Source organism: Colossoma macropomum, unplaced genomic scaffold, assembly GCF_904425465.1.
Source record: "Colossoma macropomum unplaced genomic scaffold, Colossoma_macropomum, whole genome shotgun sequence".
In the NCBI taxonomy this organism is placed as follows: domain Eukaryota; kingdom Metazoa; phylum Chordata; class Actinopteri; order Characiformes; family Serrasalmidae; genus Colossoma; species Colossoma macropomum.
This window is the reverse complement of record NW_023494794.1, coordinates 16816580-16840133: the sequence shown is the minus strand read 5'-3', so window position 1 is coordinate 16840133 and position 23554 is coordinate 16816580. Positions and strand designations below refer to the sequence as shown.

General features: G+C 40.1%; 1 protein-coding gene across 2 annotated transcripts; it reads right to left on the bottom strand.

Annotated features, from left to right (window-relative positions):
- Nucleotides 1-368: 368 nt before the first annotated feature.
- pkn3 (protein kinase N3) lies at nt 369-23554 on the bottom strand. Of its 2 annotated transcripts, XM_036580392.1 has the most exons (22): nt 23249-23554; nt 19870-20146; nt 17746-17900; nt 15843-15972; nt 15357-15508; nt 14566-14785; nt 13642-13821; nt 12424-12533; nt 11334-11477; nt 11002-11077; nt 9341-9557; nt 8991-9093; nt 8845-8906; nt 8279-8348; nt 8095-8186; nt 7091-7267; nt 6704-6766; nt 6534-6610; nt 6233-6375; nt 5091-5198; nt 2062-2142; nt 369-1957 (listed from the first exon to the last, which is right to left on the bottom strand). In XM_036580392.1, the coding sequence occupies exons 1-22, from the start codon at nt 23267-23269 to the stop codon at nt 1757-1759; spliced, it is 2859 nt and encodes a 952-aa protein (XP_036436285.1). In that variant the 5' UTR covers nt 23270-23554; the 3' UTR covers nt 369-1756. The 2 variants fall into 2 exon arrangements, with proteins under 2 accessions (XP_036436285.1, XP_036436286.1); XM_036580393.1 differs by lacking the exons at nt 17746-17900; nt 19870-20146; nt 23249-23554 and adding an exon at nt 16726-17127.

The window sequence follows — 23554 nt, the reverse complement described above, 5'->3', positions numbered from 1 at the left end:
AGTAAACCATTGCTTCAGAACTCTTCATAATGACCCAAATGTAAATACAGACCAACACAGAACCTGTTTAGATTACAGCATATTACAGTTGTTCTCATTCAACACTTTAGCTGCTTTAAAATAGTGTAGATACATTGTAAATGCACTATATCTACCATGCTGGAACATCAGACAGAACGGAATTAGCTAAGTTGGCTTAAAGGTACAATATGTAAAATGTTAAATAAAACAAATTTAACGGAGTGTTGATGAGAATATGTTCTGTGCAATTTACCGATACAAAGAGGTGAAAGGCCATATCAGTCTATGATCCATTTCTTTCTTTTACCTATTGCTAAAAATGGAAGTTGCTTCAAGACATCAAAGTTACAAACTGAATATAAAAAAAAATACCTATTGTACCTTTAAACTTGAGGTCTATCACAATAAGCTAGTGCACAGACAACAGACAGACAGGCAGGGTGGGGTCATTTTAGTGCTGGTAAGTTGTCTTCCTGGTCCAAGACCATCTCTACCTTGTTAACATTGATATTACTTTTAAAATAAGTGAAGGCTTCTGGATCAGATCAAAGAAGGCAACCAGGTCCAGCACTGCTTTCATTTGGAAAATGATGTGGATCAAAGCCAGTTGAGAGACGAGTCTTGATCCACGAGCTCTGCCAGGTCACGTATTCAATTACAGACCTTTGACACAGATACAGTACACAGCGTACAGACAAACCAGAGTTTCTAGGAGCTTAATTTCCAAGCATTCGATCTACCATTTTAACAAGCATTTGGTCACCATCATCATTTAGTTGCTTCCATCTCATTGTTTCAAGGTGCATATACAGTTTAGAGTTGCATTCGTTGGTACATCCTTAAAAGTGGAGGTCCAGACAAGGACACCATCTCAATCGCTATTTGTTCACACAATCCTTATCTGTTCAGTTTCAGTGCAAGAATGCCTCAAAGTAGGGCTGGGCAAATTGTGTTATTGGGATAAATGTCACGATATCATAGATATCGTCAGTACTTAAGGACCACTGAGCAGCTGCATGTTTCATTACAAAGAGCATAGTTAGGCCTGCAGCGCAGTATGCAAATCGCTCAATAATATGAATCAATAGTTTCTTTTTTATACCACTGTTTTTTCCAGTACCGTTTTTTTTTTTCCCAGTGGTCCAACTTCTAAAACCTCAGAAAAATGAAACATGACACGTAAATGGTGAAGTATCATGATACATCACCACGCCTACTTCAAAGTTGTACTAAGCTGGGAGACCACTGACAATGCTGCACAAATGTACATGAACTGGGGGGGGGCAACTGGAGGCTTCCTATTACAAAAGTGTGCAGACAATAAACAGTACAAGACAGAGGCTAAACACATCCACACCTACACATAACCAACCAATCAGGAGCACTGCAGGGCAGGTAAAAGCTTAGCTTACTCACAGTGATAACGGGTCCTCTATTCTTGAGACAGAGTAGCAGTGTTCTGGTAATATGCGAGTCATTGCAGGCACTGCTCCACCTTCTTTCTCTCTTCAGAGCAGGTCTGTATTGGCTTTGGAAGGAACTCAGGTGTAGCTCAAGTTGCATGACAGCACAAAGAGAGTTTAAAGGGTAACACTGAGCCAACTTTACTTGGTTTTGCTGCATAGGTAGGTAGGTAGTTAGAGAGACAGAGAGAATTAAAAAAAAGGGAGCACAAGCAGGATAGGAAACAGAGCCTCGATATGTCAGAACTGCTTATCCTTCAAGTCCCAGGCAGTCAGTGCAGTGAGGAGAAGTCAAAGTCTGCAAATATCTCCTGCTGCTCGGCTGTGAGAAACAAGGGCGTTTGCGGAGGGCTGAGCACGGGCTTCTGGCGTGTGAACTCCTCGTCAAAATTACTCACGTCCGCATCTGTTTTGATTGTGGGCAGGAATGGAGGTTTGATTCGCTTGGCTAACAGGGCTTCCCAATCCACTCCCTGTGTGCAGTTACAAAAACAAGTCAATATGAAAGAGACATTGTATGATGGTATATTTTTAAATAAGTCTATAAAAGAAGCTTTGAATGAACGAAAACGGTCACCTGAAAGAACCTGTGTCTTTTCACTTCATTAGCATCCTGCTCTCCAGCGCCTAGTCTTTTCTCTGGGTTTTTCTGCAGCAGCTATGGGGAAAGAGAGAGCAATATCACTACCCACAAGAATGACTGGACCACCAGGCAACAGAAAAGACAACCTATTAGTACCAAGTCGCAACACCTGATTGCGTCGCACATAAGGTTGTCGTATTACAACAGCATCAAAAGTTGAGAGCCTTTGTTGTAGGAGGTGGCTGTTTTTTTGCTTTGTTTTGTTTTGTTTTTTTAAACTCGTCTCTTTTTTGTGTTAAGAAAGTTTGATAAATATGTGCTTTTTTTATTACATTGAATTGAAATTAGCTAATGTACTAAACCATGGCAGCCTAATCTAGACTTTATTTAAATTCAGATGCAAATTTGCAAATGCTAATTCAATTGTGTATTTACAACTGCATTTCCAATGTGAGTGTGCATTATTTAAAACTAGTACAAAATGATATAAAATTAAATACAAAACATACTTGCATTATCATTTCTGTGTATAATGTCTGTTAAAGTTAATATGGAAAAGCTAAATCCTTTTCACATTTCATTTTTCTTGTCTTAATGGTTTGACATATTGAAAACAGAATAACAAATGCCTGTTTGCAATTGCATTTCCTCATAGTGGCGGAAATTGCATTGCAGCGCTTCAGCTTTGCCAAAACGAAAATGCTACTGCAATCCGGTTTGCAACTGCATCTCACCATCATCAAGGTTTGCTGTCAATCAAAAGGACATCGGGAGGGACTTTTGAGTGTGGGGTCTGAGGAGGAAGTGACGAGTCTAAACTTTGGCAGTTGTGGAGCAGAGCTAGATGCTTGTTTAAGATGCGGAGACAGCAATAGCAACCGCCACTACTGACATTTTAACACTTGCTAACAAGGCCAAGAAGAATTCTACCTTAAGTGATTTTTGTGTGGAAGTGATTTCTGATTCTTGAAGAGAGCTTGTGTGCGTTACACGCACCTATGTTCCTGACACTGTGACCGGAGGCTCGCAGAAGAGAAACAGTAGAGAAACACTGCTCTGCACATTTCAGTGCTTTCACTGCTTTAACAAACCCATTACAAATAGTAAGGTGCTGTTAACCAGCTCCTCCGACAGTCCTGTGAACCTCTGCCTGAAGCCAATGTTGCATCTGATCCAGTTCCTTCTCAAATTCACATTCCCCCTGATAAATCATGGCCGATGACACGCACGTTCACGTAGCGATGAGACAATGGACAGCAAAAATCTAATCTGATTAACGCAAAGATTTACACCTTTCTTGAACCTTTTCGTTTCTGTAGTTGCTGTGTTTGGTGCTGATTTCTGCTCAATGAATGGGCAGTCCTGAGGGCTTTATTCGTGAAGGTGCAACAAATTTGAGGGGGAACTGAATCAGCAACACCGGTCACCATGTCACTAACACTGGTGCTTGTAACAGTCACAAGCACTCCTAGTCAGTCAGGAATTACTACCTCACAAAACAACAGCTCATTAACAACTGCTAACTATGTGTACCAGGTGTGTTAAAGGAGGGTACACACTAAAACGTGCAGGGCAATTTTAAACAGGACCAGCGTTCTTCAGACAGTCCTGCAAGCCTCTGTGGAAATCCAGGCACAGTGTCACTAACATTGGTGTTCATAACCGTAACAAGCAAGAATCACTTCCATACAATAATCACTTTGGACAGAATTCTCCTCTGCCTGGTTAGCGAGTGTTAAAATGTTGATAGCAGTGGTTGCTATTGCTAGCTCCATATCGTAAACAAGCATCTAACTATGCTGCTGTAACACCAAAGTTTAGGCAACGTTTTTTTCCTTTTTTTAATTTGTTAGACCATTAAGACAATGAAAATGCGATGTCAACAATACTTTGCTTTTCCATGTTAACTTTAACAGCCATTATGCAAAGAAATGCAAATGCAATAACAAATTTTGCATTTGAATTATGTCTTAAATAATGTGCACTCACACTGGAAAAGCAATTGTACATACAAATTTGAATTAGATTAGAATTAAATTTCTATTTAAATTTGAATGAAGTCCGGAATATGATGTCATACTAAACAATATGTTGAAAATGGCAATGACACCAGTGGCCAATTTGATGTGTTAGTCAGTATAGTTTATGTGGAGAGAGAGAGAGAGAGAGAGAGAGAGAGAGAGAGAGAGAGAGAGAGAGAGAGAGAGAAAGAAAGAGAAAGAGAAAGAAAGAAAGAGAAAGAGAAAGAAAGAAAGAAAGAGAAAGAAAGAGAAAGAAAGAGAGAGAGAGAGAGAGAGAGAGAGAGAGAGAGAGAGAGAGAGAGAGACACTAGAATGGCACTTTATCCACACCTGGCAACCCTAGCTGCATATTGATTTTAGTTTCAGAAGGTATTGAAGGTTATGGTGTACCATAATGCCCGGTGGAGAAATGCCATTTGTTAACTACAAAATATCTTGTTTGTTTCCATTGATTTTGAAAGAACAATTCAAAATACAGAACTAAATGAACAGTAAAAAATCTTTATGGAAATGTGCTTTTTGTCTAGGTTTCCTTAAGAAAAGAAATCAAATCCAACAGTCCAATTGCAACAACAATGGCAGGTATGCAGGACTTGCTTTAAGCATTAGTAGCAGTACTCAGGCAGCATGGGCTCATTAACATTATGAAAGGAAACTGGCATCTTCTGATACCGTAGGATATTTGTGAAAAATCATGAGAGTGAAATTTATCAATACCACCCAGAACAAACTATTCGCAAATATATATTGTGTCTGCACTGGCACTTGCAATGAAATAACATTTGTTACAGCATCTACAGTTTAGAACATAGCTTAGATATAACTTGCACTTTGAACTCTTTGGATAGAGGATAAAAATACTGCAGGCTTTCAACATTGAAGTCTCTTTATTGCATAATCGAACAAAGCAGCTGCCTATGAGATGACAGGCTGGCCTGTAAGGCTGCCTGAGGTTTGCACTTACGGTGCTATGCAAAAAAAAGAAAGTGAGTGAAGAGTTACCTTCTGGATTATAGAGACTGACTCTGGAGAGAGAAACCTGGGGTAGCGCACTTCATCATTCACTATGCTGTCAAACACTTCCTCTTCATCATCTCCTGGGAAAGGAGACTGAGTGGGAGAAACAGACGCATAGAAAGACGAGTCACTACCATTATCATGATTGACAGATACCAGTGGAAGAACACTTTTGGGAGTTGTCTTACAAAAGTTAAGATTAAGCCTTCGTACCCACATCATTGAAAAAAGGACAGTATAATCAGTTACATGGGGAAATCTCAGCATTATTACTTCAGACTTTAACAAAATGATTACACCATACATTGGTGTAATACTGTGTTTATTCATTTAATATGGGTTGTAGCTATGGGCCCCCCTGCAATCAATCAATCAATAAAAACCTAGCATGTGAAATCAATATTGTGCAGTTGAACTGTTTTGGTGATGAGGCTGTGCAGCTCAGGGTGAAAATCTATTTCAAGGTTATGAAAATGTGTGAGATTTACATTAACTGCAACATGAGTCTCTACAACACTGCAGTTCTTGATTAAACAGTGAGGCTTTATTGCTTAAACTTGTTATTTGTTTGCTAAGCTTCTTGTGACACATGCAATCAGCCAAGTGGGCTAATTTTCTCATTATGTCCTGTCAAAATAGCATTCTAGGGGCACACCACTGTTGAAAAAAATCTGCATGTTTTTATTCATACTTAGTGAAGTCGTATGCAACTCAGGTCATAATCTACTCTTGCACCAGTGATCCTAAATTCTGTTCACATTTATCAGAAAACAAATGTGAGCCTTTTGCTTGCACTGTAGAACCTAGTGCTGTAAAAGTTAGGCTTCTGGTTTCTCAGCCAATACTTGTTGTGGTATGTGATCCATTATTACAAAAACAAGGCAATTAAATACAAGGACAGCAATCATGTTGTTTAAAATTTCACATGGTTTGCCTCTCTGGTAATAGAAGCTACAGTGAAGCATGCTGGTTGGCTAGTTGGCTAGTATCTAGGCTTCACTGGGATATAATGCTTCCTGATCTTAAGCTGTAACCAGAACTGACCAAAGACTGTGATCATAAATAACAAGGTTTATTGCATATTTTTTTTAAGTCTGCAATAGCATGAAGCCAGGGTTTTAACGGACCTCTCCCACCAACATCTCATAGATAAGCACTCCAAGGCCCCACCAGTCCACAGCACGTGTGTAGGTGCTGTCTGTCAAAACCTCAGGGGCCAGGAACTCTGGGGTGCCACAGAATGTAGATGTACGGTCACCGTGCCCCATACCTGAACACAAACAAACAGCAAAATGTTAAACGGGGTCATTGATTCCTGAAGCAATTGAACAAATATATTCCCTACTATTGGTTAAGTATCAAGATTTAACAAGCCTTTATGAATGTATTATAGAACAGTTAAACAAAATATTAAATATTTGACATCACCTTCTTTGCAAAGACCAAAATCTGCTATTCTCACAAAGCCATCGGCATCCATTAACAGATTGTCCAACTTTAAGTCCCTGTTTAATAAAAAAAAAGAATTGAATTTAGTATGCATGTTAAAGTGACCGGGAGCTGTAGTTCTAAGCACAGAACATTAATGGAATATTTACCGATAAACAATTTTGTTTTGATGCAGAAACTCAAGACCCAGAAGTACACAGGCTGAATAAAACCTGAACAGAACAGAAGAAAAGCATTAAGTCAGCTTGTTTAACCAGATGTAAATACAACAGGTCCATTTTGGTGACTGTACATCTATCTACAAGTGTTGTTTCTAAGACTGGAAGATTTAAAATTAGTACCGTTTTCCCTTAGAGAACCATCAGCTTATGAACAATAACCCATGTACTGGGGAGTGAACAGGTAAAAAATACAAGCTTTGTGCATGAGAGTGCATGTTCATATGTATGTAAGAACAGCATTTAAAGCTGCTAGTGAAAGAGGCAGTGTGTGCACACGTGCATGCAAGAAATGCTGCGCATGTGTGTGTAACGTACCGGGTCTGCCGCTCAGTGAAGATGCTGTTGTGTATGTGGGTCATCAGGTCTCCCCCAGGCGAGTACTCCATAACAAAGCACACGTGATCACACGTCTGGAAGCAACCATGCAAATTCACCAGAAATGGGTGACTGGACGCATTAATGGTCTCAAAAATCCTCTTCTCGCACATCAAACTGGTGGAGTACATGCAAAATATAAACCAAAACTTCTATTAAAAACACAAGACTAAATGGAATATAAAATGTAGTAGAATTAGTAGTACAGTTTTTTTTTTTTGATAAACTGAAAGAGAGTGCATATACAGCCCAATAAAATCATCAGAAGTAGAAAACGGGCATCCTATGGAATGTCAATATTAGGAACATGCATGTGTAGCCTATTTAAACAAATCAGGATTGTCACCTTTTTTTTGGATTTGAACTTTTCCTAGCTAGTAAACATAGCATACATTAACAAGCCTTAAAGCTACTCTATGTAAGATTTAGGGATTTGGAGACCTCTCTGGTGGAAATATATAATTGCATGCAACGTGCAGAAGAACATTTTGTAATGCTTGTTGTGCTTCAGACCCCTTCCCCGAGTGGATGAATCTGATGACTGCAAGTTGAAAAAGTAATCCACGAGAACAAGTTAAAAACTGATGAAGGATGTGTTTTCAAAAGATGTAAATGAATTAATTATATGACTCCCATGACTGTTACTTCTTTCAAATAAAAAAAATCTTACATATTGCTGTTTTAATAAAGCTAACAATGTAAATAAAGGTTAATAGCATCTTGAAGGGGCACTTCGACAAAAATAGGAATGTAACCACTGTTCTAAATGTACCTACAGTGGTGCCATGACACGTGAGTCTCTCAAGTAAGATTTTCCAAATTAAAAAACAAAAAACTCTAATTAAAGTTCAGAATGCCCCTTTAATTTACACAGCTCTCATTCATCAGCAGTGTTAACATTTTTGGTATTCCTTCAGGTACTAAATAAAGAGACCACTGTTCACCTGTCAACTTCATCGCGCGTCACTACATCCCCTTTCTTCAGGGCTTTAATGGCGTACAACTTCCCTGTTCTCTTGTATTCTGCCAGCAGCACCTGCAACAGGACAGACAGAAAGACTCTGCAGCAATGCATCTGGATGCTGCAGTCTTAACGTCGCAAAGAGAAGCTGAGGGCTGAAACTGTACCTTTCCGAAGTGGCCTCTACCAAGTACGGAGACACAGTTGAAATCCTCCATGTGAAGCCACTCCTTTTTTCTAAAAGAGAAGCAGGAGAAGACATGAGCAAAGCAGTCAGTCAGTCTGAACAGACAGAAGGAAGACGCATTTGAGGAAAACACAACATGTACTAGACAAAAGAAATGCAAGATCTTTCTAATACCAGTTTTAATTTAGGACCACTAGGGCAAAAGCCCTTTTGCTGCCCCAACTGTCGTTGAATTGTAGATAAATACATCCAAACTGCACAAGTACAAACTACAAATCCAATGGCATTACACTGTTACACATTTAAGACAAGGAAATATACGGAAGAAACAGTATAAACATTTAAGACTTTTCAAGGCCTTAATTTAATTCAATTAAATGTAAGATCTTTTAAGGACCTGCAGACACTCTATAAGAAACAAGAGAAAGACATTATATGGTTGGATGGAAATTCAGGAGAGGGAATGTGTGAACATGTGAGACAGAGTGAGAAAAAGCCTAATTAGAGAGTCTATTTAAACTTTCACAGATGCCACTGGCAGCTTACTTAGGTGCGGGCTGATGCACGGCTCTGTTTTTGGGATCTTCACAAGAATTCCCTTTGGAGTTCTGCACAAGAAGGGAAAGATCATAAATTTTAAAGAATGATGGACATGAGCAATACATTTCATCCAGTAATGTGTAGGAGCTTACCATGGACACTGGGCCGTCTGATGAGGGGGTCTTCGTCAGGTAGAGGCGTGGGGGTTTAGGAGGTCGCTCCTCGCTGAAGTTCAGCTTGACAACTGCTGAGTCTCTGTAAGCAGCAAGCAATAAAAGAATCACAGTGATGGCAAATTAGTAGATCATAAACACAGCAAGTCATAACCTGCTTTTAAAGAGGATGTGGATTAAGCTTAGTTTGGACATCTATAGAAAGACCTAAAACATGTAGTACCAAGACTACTGAGGTCCTAGTTCCAGACATAACAGATACATAACAGATACCACCATGACACTACTTAACATAACCCCAGTAATGCTGGCTGTAAAAAGAGGCTTACCCTGGAGGAGGAGGGGTGGATATGGAAGTTTTCTCCTTAGACGGTGGCGAAGTGGGGTCAGGCCCAACAGGCAACGGGGGGGAGGGCAAGTCAGAGGCGGCCAGTGGTGGGCTCATGGCTGTGATGGTGCTGCTGCAGGGTGGCAAAACGCTCATCATCAGGCGCCCCCACGTGGCAAAGTTCATGTTCATCTGTGCCGCCCGCAGGAAGTTTTTACCTTATGGGGGGAAAAAAGGGAAAATTCTCATTGATGCCACTTGATACCACAAGAACCACTAACAGAAAGCACCAACTGAGTGCTAAGAATGCCCCCTTCTGGAGAGTATTTGGCCTGCTAAACTGAGTGAGCGTGTGAGGTACATGCCATGTACAAGGTGCTTCACATCATGTTGAAAATTGCAGAAGTGAGGATGCTAAACCTTGTGATGCTCTAAAAATTGTTTTTCAGTGTTCTCATATGTAAAGAAAAAATAAAAGTAATTAGGTAGTCAATAGGTTGCTAGCTACCAGTACCACTCCCCCAATTGTAGGAGTTACTTTTGTACCCCTGTGGCAATTTGAAAAGATAATTGGCTAGAAAGTGCTACCCAGAATTTTACTTACTCAAGGAAAAAATGGTTATGCATGATGAAAGAATAACTTAAATATCTGAAAACTTGCCATCCACAGCTTTAAGATGCACAAAAGTAATTATAATTGTCTTGCAGTCGGTTTACTCTTAACCAGTTTTCTTTTAATGTGTAACGTAAGTGCATGTACTGAATAAGGCCTGATATTTTGTCTGGCCTCAGGACGTTCTGTAGCAGCACAAGGTTAACCTTCCACACAGAGAACGGCTTCCCTCACAAAACACGAACGGGGTTAACAAAGGTCACTTTACATGCTGAAGCTTAAGCTGTTTTATTATTCTAACAAGAAGCAATTTATAGGCTACAAACACATGATTTATTAAAACTTGAAAAATTACCAAAAATGACCAAACAATAGCAAGAGCAACAGTTTCTATCCAGAATGCATGTTTATTTTTTTGGTTTAGACAGGCCCGACAGGTAGTGTGGTATTAGAACATTACCAGCTATATTTACGCTTCGTTTTCTGCACCTTTTTTTGGAAAGCTAGCTGAAACCGCTGCCCACAACGGTATCATTAATTGATGACGTCTGGGGGCACAGTTGGATGACGGTACATCGTAAATAATATTGCAGGCCTAAGTTTAGATCACACACAGATTCAATCAGTATGCATGCTCACCCTGGGATCAGGACAACTAGATCTGAATGCATCCAATCAGAAATGGAGTTACACTTGCCTCAGTGTGCATGCACTCATTCATTCAGTTTTAGCTTATAATGACAATTTGACATCAGCATGGAAGAGTTTAATAATAAAAACATCAAATATTATCAAAAATATAAGTATACATGCTTTTCTACTAATAGTTCCATGAACTAAATAATTTTGTGTCCTCCTACAGGAGGGTGCAACCCTCAGATTGAGAGCTAGTGATCTAAAAGCTTTCATCTGTCTATGAGGAAAGCCAAACATTTGCTTACTTCAGGTAATTATACACCCCGTACTTTCACAGGTTTATAATACTTAGTCGCTCTTTTTTGTTTTATAGGACATTTATGCCCCCAGGATTTTATGGGTTATAAGTGTACCTTTCTCTTTGGGAAATATACGCTTCTGTCTCTGTAGTTTTGGGTGCCGCTCAATGACCGGGTTGATGAACCTCACCTGCAATTAAACGAATATACATTTTCAACACAGCTCTCATTTGATTCATTTCTGAAGAACACCACAAACTGCTAAAGGAAACAAATTAAACACTTCAGATTGGGTAAACTAATGTAATTAATGCATGCAGTCCAACACAAGCTGAAGCCTCAGATAAATATGGCCCATGTAAGGCTGAACAACCAACCAACCACATATCAAAATAAATACAAGCCATAGCCCTCAGCCAACGGCTTAAACTAAAATGCGCTCATACCTCTGTGAACAGTGTGCCTTGTGGCTCCAAGTAAAGACACATTCCATGCCGCTGGTTATCCAAGAAGTCCTCCAGACGAAGGAACTTTACGGCACACAGGGCCCTCCAGTCTCGCCAGTACACTCCAATCTCCAGCTCCCGTGACTAGAAGAGCCAGAGAAGCTCATGTGAACACAATCTTTTGACTCATTTTTCAATTTCAGCCCACTATACCATGCTCATTATTATTACTATACTATACTTTAATAAAACGCAGTGTTGATGAAGGCAAAGGATAGAACATGTTATTACTACACAACACATATGTCAACAGCCAGAAACACTAAGATGCATTCTATTAATGTGAACATCAACTTGAACATCAACTTGACTGGAAATGGACTTTTCTGCGATAAAAAAAATGTTTAATGCAATAAAACAGATCTCATGTATAATGCATTCTGCTAACGCAAGGCATATACATGCTGCTAGTCACACGTAATATTAAACAATATGCAGGAGATAACTCCACCCCAGTGGGACACAATTTCACCCCGTAGTGAAGCACTGGAGTTAAGACATGTACAACATCTCTAACATCTCCATATCCGATAGAAAACGATGTTCTCATTTTGAGCAGATACAACCGAATCAGCTTGAGGCTGACCTTCAAAGACAATCTCTGGGAACCAGAATTGAAGGCAGCCTTGGCCAGAATTCAGGCGCCGTGCTTGGCCTCCGAGGCGAGTAAAAGATTAGAGTGATGTTGGGGGATTAGTTATGGATTACAGTTAGAGAGAGGAAGGCTTGGAGGGGCTGATTGCACTTTACTAGCAAAGCTGTGTTGATGAAGTCAAAGGAAAGTCTATAGACAAACAGCAATAGCTGCCAACAGTCTAGTCACAACAAGCATTTTTGTTGTCTGATGATGCACAGGACCCTTAACAACTAGACTTCTTTATCTCCTGGGTAACATTTGAGACACATCAGCTTCAAGCTTCTCTCAGGTTTAGGGGGTGCACCTTTGAGCTATTGCTAAATAAACAAATGTATTTATTCATTTACATATGTATGTATGTATGTATGTATGTATGGGTTCTTCATCACTGACCCGCTCCAGTTCGATGCTGAAGCTCTGATCCCAAGCCTCTTTACCCACAGGCCTCCAATGTGTGCGGCCCACCATCCGGTTATCCACCTTCAACACTGCGCTGATCTCCGCTGCAATGAAGGACAGAACGCATACACAAACAAGATGTCTGTAATTAAAGGGGAATTCCACTGATTTTTTGTTTTACATTTCTGCACAATTTTGTCCTTACGACAGAAGAGTCAGCAAGTCAGAGAATCTGAATACGTTTCTCTGCAATGAACCATTTAAAATCAAGCTATTCTGAATGATGTTACTTCATCTCAACGATTGAATTACACAGAGCTTTTTAAAAATATCTGTAATTAAAAAACACAAATATGCACTAGTCCATTTCCCATTAAATGTAACAATACCTTTCCTACTACACCATTTTTGCTGGGCACAACTTTAAGAAACTGACTCAGCCATGAAACCCATGACTCTGCTCACTGGTAGTTACCTTACTCTGAATCTAGCAACTAAGAAAAGAAGACAAAAAAGTGATTCTGTCATTTGAAAGTCAAAACATTGAGTCTGTTTTCTAACACTAGAAAGGCAGAAGTGGTCATTTTGACCATTTTGAAATGTTGTGATAGTTTGCATTGTGACAGTGTGATGTGACAGTTTTGACAATATAACTCCCCCCCATATCTAATGTTTCCTGACTTTGAATGAGTGTACATTTTAGTCTGACAATGTTATGAAACCAATTTTACAAAGCACAAAAAGTTACGTATTTCTAGCTTGTATGGCCATTAGTAGTCATTTTGACTGTATACACTGGACTTTCTTCCTGCTATTCCAAAGAGGTGGATGTTATTATATCAGCAGTTATTCAGTAGCCAACTCACCTCATCTGATTTACCACACAAAATAGCTGGAAACTGGCAAATAGCTTAAAACAGGCCAAAATAGAACAAAACATTAGCAATACTATGGAACAGATTAGGGAATATGACTACGGAAAGCAAATCCATCAAATTATCCATTAAAAAACAGCCTTTGTTGTCTAGTACTGTCGTTTATGGATTAATTAATAAAGGATCATCAAAAATCAGAATTAAAATTTGTAATTTCTTGAAACAATCCAAAAATACTTATTTTTACAGTTATTTTTTGTTTTGTCAAAATGACCTCAATGGCAATTGCAGTAGTCATGGAATTCCAGATTTTTAGTCATGTGACCTTTGGACTCACTGGACAGATCGTCGGTCTTGGCCGTCTTGCCATTGGTGCTGCGTGTGGACAGGCCAGTCCGCATCCTCAGGGACTTGGCCTCAGAGGGGCTACCGGGAGTGGAGGTACATGACATACGGCAACGGCCTGGCACAGACTCCAACAGATCCTGACAACCCATCAACCTAACCTCCAGCCGACCTACACAAACAAACACCCTTAGCAAAGATTGTACACATAATTCACACATTTACTAATACTCCCAATAAACCACAATTAATGACAATGGTAATTTCTTTTGGTATTTAAATATAATAACATTAATAAAATCTAAAATCCAATATCCAAGAACAAATATAACCTTTTAAAAATGAAAGTGCTAAAAAGGGATCTTTGGGGTGATTATATAAAAGAACCACTTCTGGTTCCCAAAAGAGCTTTGCAACCTTCCTTTGAGAAGAAAAAAAAACCTTTTTGTAAATGAGATATGTGAAGACATTTTTTCAGAAGTTTAATGAATATAAAGAACGTCCACATAATGTAAAAGTTCTATTACCAGGGCTACCACAAATATGGCCTGCTGGCAAAGTTGGCCTGTGAGGACATTTGATTGGGCCACTAAGAAAGTTACCCTAATCCCATCCCAACACTCAATGAGAAAACAAACAGGTTTTTATACAATAGCATTTGTAAAATGGCATTTTCAAAGTTATAAAAGAACAAAATAGAGAGTAATGTTTAAAACTTAATTTGAAACCTACCTAGCTTCTTTATTTGTATATTATTTTGTCATTTTGTCCCTCAGCCCACCACAACCACTGTATTTTCTTTCCCCAAGACAGAAATTTTGAGCACTACCGTTACACACCAATTAAGAGATTTTCTGAGAACTGTGCACCCAAGCCAAGAACCGTTTAAGTCTGGCCAAGAACACAGTGCTTGTACCTGTAAGGCTGGCTGGTTTGAAGAACGATGAGGAGGATGCAGAGGATGAAGAGTGTTGTCGCTCCTTCTGCAGGCCTACAGTGGGAGAGGCACCAACAGTCAACTCTTCTTTAATGGCCCCTCGTTTAGGATGGTCATGGGGGAGTTCTCCAAGCCTTTGCTCCAAAGACAGACGCAGAAGATCCAACTTCTGAGAGGACTCCTGCAAACGGGCTTGGGCCTAAACACAAAAATGCAGTCTACTCAGATGTTGGACAAACAAAATGGATTTACATCAACAAGAACACTGAAGTAGTGAAACTGTAGAGAAATTCCACACACTTGCATGTGAAAAGCTCTTGCACAACGTTCAGCGTATGAAAAAAGGTGCTGCCGTTAATGAATACAGTAGGGGTTGCACAGACTAGACCAGTCCGCATCCTCAGGGACTTGGCCTCAGAGGGGCTACTGGGAGTGGAGGTACATGACATACGGCAACGGCCTGGCACCTTTCATCACATAACTGTCCACTTTGTAGTCATGCAACCCTTACTATGTGGTTTATGTAGTCAGTATACACTAGCTGTGGTTAATTGCTCTATATCTGTATGTATCTCTATATTTCTACAGGATAAATATAATTTCCTCATTCTCTAGCCGCAGCTGAAATGCTACATCACTACTGAGCTGCTGAAAAGACCTATTTTGGTTTCCAATTTTTCAATCCCTATTCGGTAGCACCTGTTTCATGATGAGATGCAAATACACATGACTAGTTTAAATCAGTGTCAACAAACAAAAGCCTGGCTCACCTCAGCCAGTGCACGGCGGTCCTGAACTCTGCGTCCCCCGAGCTGCTTCACCACGTTCTTGGCCCCTTCTGCTACTGCAGCCTCAATTCTCAGGTGGTGCCTGAGCTCCTCCATCCTCAGCTCCAGGGGACTGATGGTCTCAGAGGGCCGGCCTGCAAGCATGAAGACCACTTGTAAGATTAATAAACATAATATGCCTGGATTTGCCTGGAGAACAGAACCGGCAATAACTCTTATGAATGGTGCACGGAATTCACTATTTGAAACTCAATGGAATTAAATGCTTGCAATGGGAATTTATAGGTAATTAGCCTGTTCCGGAGAAACATCTTTATTAACAACCCTCTTGCTGAACCTCCCCTAACTCAAGGAACCTACTCAAACTACACTTATTTCATCTGTCCTACTGTCACTAACTATTTTTGTGCTTTCTTATACAGCGTTTTAAGATATGAGATATGTTTGCCCATGTTGGTCACTGCTAACCATCTTGGTCTGTGGCCTCTCGCTCTCCCTCTCTGGCCTGGGTCACTTTCACAATCTGCATGCGCAGCAGCTCAATTTTGGTCCGGCTATCCTGCAGCATTTGCTGGGCTGTGGACAGCATCTTTCGATCCTGGAAAGAGGGAGATTGACAGATGGGTGAAAGGAAGATAAAGACACAGGAAGTGTGTGAGTGAGAGAGCAGAGAGTTAGATAGGAAGAGTTTGTAAGAGCAAGAGAAAGTCAAGTGAGAGACAGAGGGGAAAAAAAAGAGAGACACAATATAAGGTCAGAAAGCACAGGCTGACCTTCCTTCAGTAACATGATGACCAGCAGATCAGTTGTGCTGTAGCCTTTTATAGCCACCCATCTCTTTCTGTGATCACATCCATTATAACAGCAATCCAGGTGTACAGCAAACCCAGCCACATACTGTACAAACAACCCTGACTGTGCTATTTTTATTTTTATAGCAAAGCGTTACGAGCAGTCATGCAAAATAACATGTAATGGCAACACAAACCTAATTTTAAAGCTGCATTCTATAAAATGCAATCATAACCAGAATTCTGAGTAACACTGAGTAAATCCATTCAAGGTTTGTTGCTGACAAGGGACAAGAAGCATCACTGCTCAGTAGAGAGACAGGGGCATTGTTTTGACTACATGGCATGTAGGGGGCAGTATTTAGAACATTAAAGAACGCAGCTTTAAGCGGTATGGTAATGTAAACAATGGACATGCAGTCACTTGACAGGCAACATTCTACTACAGGCTTTGCAAGGCACTTTCACCTTCTAAAACCCAAATCCGTATTGCAAAGAGTGCTGATCATCCAAAACCCCACAAAGCAGATACAAGTTGAAAACAAGCACAAAAACACTACCGTCCACAGCGCTCTCCCCCGCTCTAGGCAGTTTAACAGCTCATCAGTCATCTTTTGTGGACTTTCACACTGCTGTAAGACATCTTTTTCTTCCACTCTCCCCATCAGACGTTCTCTCTTGCAGTCAAGGTCTTTTTATCGCCCCTAGTCAGACCTGGTCACGCTGATGGTCTGTTTGTGCTTGGACCTCAGGCATTGCCTTTTCCACTTGACCCGCAGCATGTTCCTCATCAGCACCCGACAAGCCATTTCTCACCTTCTCCTTATTGTTTTAGTGTCCTTGCATCCTGTTCACTTCCTTGCGCTCTCTCTCTCTCTCCCCCTCCCTCAGTCAAATGCCTCTGCACATCCCCTTTTCTCACTCGTTCTCTTCTCACTCTCTCTCCTTCTCTTTCTCCACAAGAGTTAGCTAGCTCTGTGCCAGTACTGCTGCTGTTTTTGCCCAGCCTGGCTGGCCCAGACCAGAACGCAACGGCATTGGTTGGCCCTCGGTCACATGCCCTGCTGCTGTCGCCAAGCCCAGCACAAGAGAAACCGAATCAGAACCAGCCTGCATCCTCCCCTTAACACGCATGTGTGTGTGTGTGAGAAAGACCGTGTCAGAGTGCATGTGAGACGGCGGGCTTGGTACTCAAGCTGTCTGCTTCCAGGATGGTGGCAGCAGCAGTGTAAATCACAGCCTGCAAGAACAGAGTGTTCTAAGGCAGTTTGGCTGATAGAAATACGTGGTCAAACACAATCTCAGCTCCGCTAGAGGACATGGGTCCATCAGTCTAAAAGGGGTTTAAAGGAGGAGGGAAGAGGGGGAATATAAAGCCTTCAGAGAATGGGGGAGGTTTTCTGGCAAAAGCCCAACCTAAAAGACAGGGCCAATTATGATAACATAACTGAATCCACAGTATAGGGAAAAAAAAGGTTAGTTGATTTCCAGAAACATAATGCATTGGTATTAAATTAGAACTACTGAGTAGATTAAAAGGGGGTAGAGATGGGGGGAGGGGCACTGCAGGAGCTCCTCACCTTGACCGAGCTGTTTGCATACGTCTGGATGATGTTCTCGGCTCCTTGCTTCACTTTCAGCTCCATGGTGAGCTGTTTCCGCAGAGTGCGGATGCGACTGGCCAGCGGAGATGTAGCGTCTTCCCAGTGGCAGGGATCCGGAGATGTGGCAGTATCTGGGAAAAGAAGTCATAAAAAAGCCTATCAGCCAGCTCGTCAGACATTTAGGGTCAAAAACTAAATACTACAAAAGCAGCACTGCCCAGCATATTTGTTTTCTAGACACAAAGTATGTGAACACATTACAAGCTTTGCTGAAGTGGGCTAAATGTCACGTATGTAGAGTGGGGGTGTTTTGCAATAAAAACTACCCCCCACTGGGTCTATTACGATCATGGCATTTTAGCTCACAATTAATTGCCATAACAATTATGCATTATGTTAATTATGCATAAATAATCGCAGTTAATAATTCGTATTTTTTTGTTCATTGTCAGCAACTATTAAAGTACAAGCTTAAAGCGGCCAAAGTGGACGATTTGCTATGTTGTTTCTTAACTGTCCATACTTAGAAGCTTCCAACTGAGAGACACAGGTGGAGCTCAAATAAACAAACATTACTCACCACTGCCCTCTAAAGGTATTCCATGAGCACCAGTCAGAAGATAGACCTTTATGATGCTTTGTAAGTCCTATGATGTGTCTCAATAAATACATTTTCTGCTTTATTTTGCCTTTACCTTAACTGATGAAAACTCAATTTTTATTTGCTGAGATTAGGGACTAATTTTGATATGTGTTAACGAATAGATAATCAGTTAACTGCACGGAGCAGAAACCAACAAAAAACATTGTTAATGTCGACTTCAGATGACATTAACACAGGGCTATAGGCGAACCTTTAGAGGTGAAAATACTGGCGTTACATAAAAATGTACCAGCACATAGAGGTACACATGTTCAAGTTTTTTTATTGTTCAAAAATAGGGAAATCAGTAGGTTTTTGTGTTAGATGCGTAACAGAAGCTGACTCTCTGAGTTATTGAGCTAACAGAAATAACGTTAGTAAAACGTTTGATGCTGATGAAAACTTATCTTCTTACAGGTAGTATTTTCTCCTCAGTGGATGATGTGCCCATCATGTTAACTGGTCAGAGAAATTTATTTTCACTGTTTCTGGACCTAGCTAACATCAGAAAGAGTACTTATCCTAGTTAAAGCAGTGCCAGAGCTAGTGTTCTAACACCAGCCATGTGCTCTCTGCCTTCTAAGCTTTGTCCTTAACAAAGCGCTCACATAAGTGTTTTAAATTGGAATGCAAAATAAAAGCATTATCACTGGTGGTCTCAGAGTTCTGGACCCCGACCAGAGTATATGGGTGGTGCGGAGTGGACGAGGAGCAGAGCAGCTGCGCAAATGATAAAGAAGATGATGATAAACATGTGTGTTTATTTACCCTCAGCAGTTTTCTAGTATGTGATTGCCAGTCGCTTCAAGCCTAAACCTTCTGAAAAAATCCTGTGTGGCCCAGAATGTTTTAACTAGTTTTGCATTTATAAATGACCATAAATGATAAAATTCATGAAATAAAGTGTGTCAAGTATTCTCCACACATACATATTTTTTTCTACACCCACATAACTATACCCTCCTAATCTATCGTTTAGCTTTGCCTGTGCTGTTTCACAAGTTGTTGCTAAGTCAGGAAGTGTTCAAGCAGTAAGTGCTGTAGACTTTAATCATCTAAAATGTGTTCTAATACTGCCATCTTTTGATTAAAGTCGGTTTCTAAGTGTCACTGAGGCGTCAGCTTGCTGTATTGGTCTGCGGTTGATCAGTTTAAAACATCACCTCGTAGGGCTTCACATCTATCACAATGTGTTTCTCAAATTATGTTTATATTAAATGTGTTGACAACAATACGCTCATTTAGCATATGCATGGTAGCTGTAAACATGAAAAACATGCAAAAAATACAAGCAAATCATGCACAACAACAATACCAAGAAACAAGAGCAGCTAGAATATATTCAAATTTCAAATGAGATTCAAAATGATTTTACAGATTTCTAGCATCGGCAAATTCAATTTATGAAATAAAAGAAAATGTACATCACTACACCACCACAACAGTACCCCTCTCACCCGTGGCGGTCTCTTTTTCCGTGGCCATTGCGAGTGCATTCAGCTCCTGGAGCTCCCAATGGAGCTGCTCCAGCTTGCGACTGGAGGCACGCAGCTGGCCCTCCACATCAGCGGCACTTTTTTTGTTGGTGACAGCCTGCCGCATCCGCCCTGCTGCCTCCTTGATCTTCAGCTCGCGCTGGATCTCCTGCCTCAGCAGGGCACGCGCATCCTCCAGCCGCTGCTGAAACGCTGGGTCCAGGAGATCGCCCTCGGCCAGGCCCCGCAAGGAACCAATCTGCAGTAACATGGATGGAGGAAAGAGAAACTTCATTCATGGATCAGTATTACTGATAGTATTACTGATATTTACCGATATGGTAAAAACATATGATATTTATATGATTTACAATGTGTATCACCATAACCGTTTTTAAAATACTATTAAAAACTACAAGTACACTGACTTTCCTAAAATTATTGCATAAAATAATGCAATATTCTCATATTTTCCACCCCTAGCAAAGAACATGCTACACAAAAGGGGGCTGTTGCCACAGGTCCTAAAACATTGACAGAAAAATCAGGGCTAGACCCACGTAGTGTATTAGCTTTTAATAGTGGTCCTATACTTTGACAGCACAAAGTAGCACAAGTCCGTTTTCTGGACTTGAGGCTTTAGGGCTGTATGTAGTGTGTCAGGCAGCCAGTTCACAAACTCTGTTTCATGAGGTTAGTTTTTCCCACTTACGAGTCGTCAAAGGGAATTCCATGGATTTTTTTTTTCTTTCTGCAAAACGAAACCATTAAAAATGTAAACAAAGGCATTCAGATTGATTTGTTGGGAAATACCCCTTTCTAGAGAAACCTGTGTGGTGGTGATGGGAACCAAACTTCTGAGGCATTGTAATGTATTTAAAGCTCCCCTAACAGAAAGTTATTACATGAGATGGTTACAAATATGTTACCTGCTGCCTGAGATATTGTCTTATGACAGTTTGAGACATGATTTTTGCCTAAAACTTAATTTTCTATAGATTCACTGGTGGTTTAGGATAGTAAATAAAATGGGATGTAGACATCACAATCCAGTTCCTATCATTACCAGTGTAAGAGTTGGTAGCTTTCTCTGGAACAGAGTTATTTCACAACAAACTACACTGAATGACTTTGTTTACATCCTAGTGAGTTAATTATGCAGAAATGTGAAAAAGAACCAGTGGAATTCTCCTTTAAATAATGTGAATAACATATGGATATCATTAAATTGCAGCTCTCATTACTTAATAATTGCCTTTTTCAAACTGCAATTTCAATATAAAAATAATTAATTGTTCGGCCCTATTCAAGGTATCCAGGGCCTGACAGCTACCTGCAATGTATGTCATTTACTGGGTTCTTTAAATTTGTTTGGAAGTGTAAAATCCATTACAAAAACAACCAAATATATAGTAAGTTTCCTTTCTGGACATCTCTTCTCTGTCTGGTGTGCATTTATAACACCGCGGACGGTTCCTTTAACGGCATTTTAAGTCAAGAAAACAGAACAAAAGAGTCCAATCAAAAGAAACTGTAGGGTTTGTAAGAGATTATTTTCTGATCAAGGATTAGCACTCAGGAAGCACGGCCTCAATAACTTCAAATATTGTCTAATAACATGATATTAAAAAAAATGTGATTAAAATGTTATCAGTACTGCCTAGAACCAGTCCACTAGCCAATAATGGAAGTGTGACATCTAAGTTTATCAAAAAATGTCTGCAAACACATTAAATAATTAATGAACCAATCAAAAACCTGCCCACTGGATCAGGTAAACATTTAAATAAACTACGGAAAACTAATTATCATTTTTAAGCAGACTACACAGGGCAGATACTGCAGGATATCATTACCAGATATGGTAAAAGGATTCGCACAGTGCTCCATAGGTCCTATGACGATGCTTTTAAAGGAAGGATGATGCAAAAGAGGTCAGGCAAAATCTGAGTGCCTAATGTTGTGTGTCCATTGCAGATGGGGAACTGGTCACTTTAATCTAAATCAGTAATGAGTATGTCAAAGCTAGCTGATAACACAAAACATTCTAAACCACAGCATTATTGGTTTTGTGTGAACTGTGGACTTCACCCAGCAACAACACTCTACATTTAGCATTCTTAAAAGAGGATTAGACCCCAGGCTTGAGCATGGTACGGGTCAAACCATAACATAATCATGTGCATTTAGAGATGCAAACAAGTTAAATTGAAATGATTTTAACTAAATGGGCCAAAATGAGAAAACAAGGCAATACAGATATCCCAACAGTAAGCCCTTATCGTTAAAAAAAAAAGTCCCAGTCCATATATAAATATTAAGCTGCAAGAACCGCCTATTTTAAAGTTGATTTTACATACCAGTAATATATCTGCCTAGTCTTTCTACAGCAGTTTGGCCCACCCATTCATACTGATGTCATAAGGAGTGTTTGAGCCTGGACTGAATGAGGCACAATACAGGGCGACCAATCAGAACAGGGAACAGACATTTACATATCAGTCTTAAAGGCACAGTATCAAATGAATCCATACATAAACTCAAACAAAAGTCACATGTAGATCTTGACCTTAAAATAAAATCCAACAAAAGTTTAGGATATACATGACCCTTTAACAAGTATGGCTGGGCTCACTATGAACGGTGTTTCATTGTCTCTCCTAGGGTCAATAAACATAAAGTAAATATCACTTTCAAGGTTGACTTCTAGCTTGCTTTTAGACAGTGTCCCTTTGACTCAATAGCTGCCGGAAAAGATTAAAAAAAGTCAAGAAAAGAAATCTTAAATTCAACAATATCCACCTGTAGAAGAGGAAGCCAAGCCCTGTCAAACCTGCTCAACCTGAAAATCTGAACAAGCAGCTATCCACCTTAACGATGACTCTACATCTTGACAAATACAAACAACACTACTTTAAAAATGATTACTCTAGTGGAACAGGAATGGGTGGCTTTAAAATCCGTGTACGGTCACGTCTGGTGTGTTTTTAAAATCCTACCAAGCTGGAAAATGTTTTCTCTGAAGGCGGTGATTTCTTAAGCTTCTTATGAAGTTGAGAAATTCGCTTGGCCAAGAGAACTTGAGAGTAAATTTCATTTCCGAGTTATGTCCACCAGTCACTTCTCGACTGAAACACGACCTTAAGAGTGAAATTTCTCAACACTTTTACTAGTTTTATCCGCTTTCACATATTCACGTCAACATTGCAGAGCTAACGGCTAACTTTAGTGACCTGAGCTAGGTGAGCTAGCCAGCTCGCTAACTAATAACTTGCACTATCCACACATTTGCAGACTTATTTCACTACTCCGTCAGTGTCCTTCTCTCAAACTAAAAGCCAAATACTTAATTTATTCTTACCTGAAGTGTCACACCCGCCATCTCATGTATGAAAAAGTCAAACAAAGCAGGCAGTTTCGGTTCACTGAATAACCGGCCACCTGACTGAGTTAGCGAGCTTTGCGGGAAGAAAAATGAGCTGAGCCGTCTTGTAAATTTAATCCCATTTAACTGTTGAAAGTGACAAATGAAAACATGGCGACACGTCAAGTTAAATCCTGTAGAGCACTATTCAACAAATTCATCCATGAATAGTCGTTAAATATTTCCACTTGTCTTAAACGGATGGAGGACAAGAGAGACAGGTTGACAAGAGTCGTTTCGAGT

Excerpts from the sequence above, each read along its gene's own strand:
- pkn3 (XM_036580392.1), bottom strand. The coding sequence starts at position 23,269 with ATGGCGGGTGTGACACTTCAG. Across the intron at positions 8,187-8,278 it reads GTAGAGGCCACTTCGGAAAG|GTGCTGCTGGCAGAATACAA; the intron begins GTACAGTTTCAG and ends GTCCTGTTGCAG. Across the intron at positions 6,611-6,703 it reads CAAAACAAAATTGTTTATCG|GGACTTAAAGTTGGACAATC; the intron begins GTAAATATTCCA and ends TTTATTAAACAG.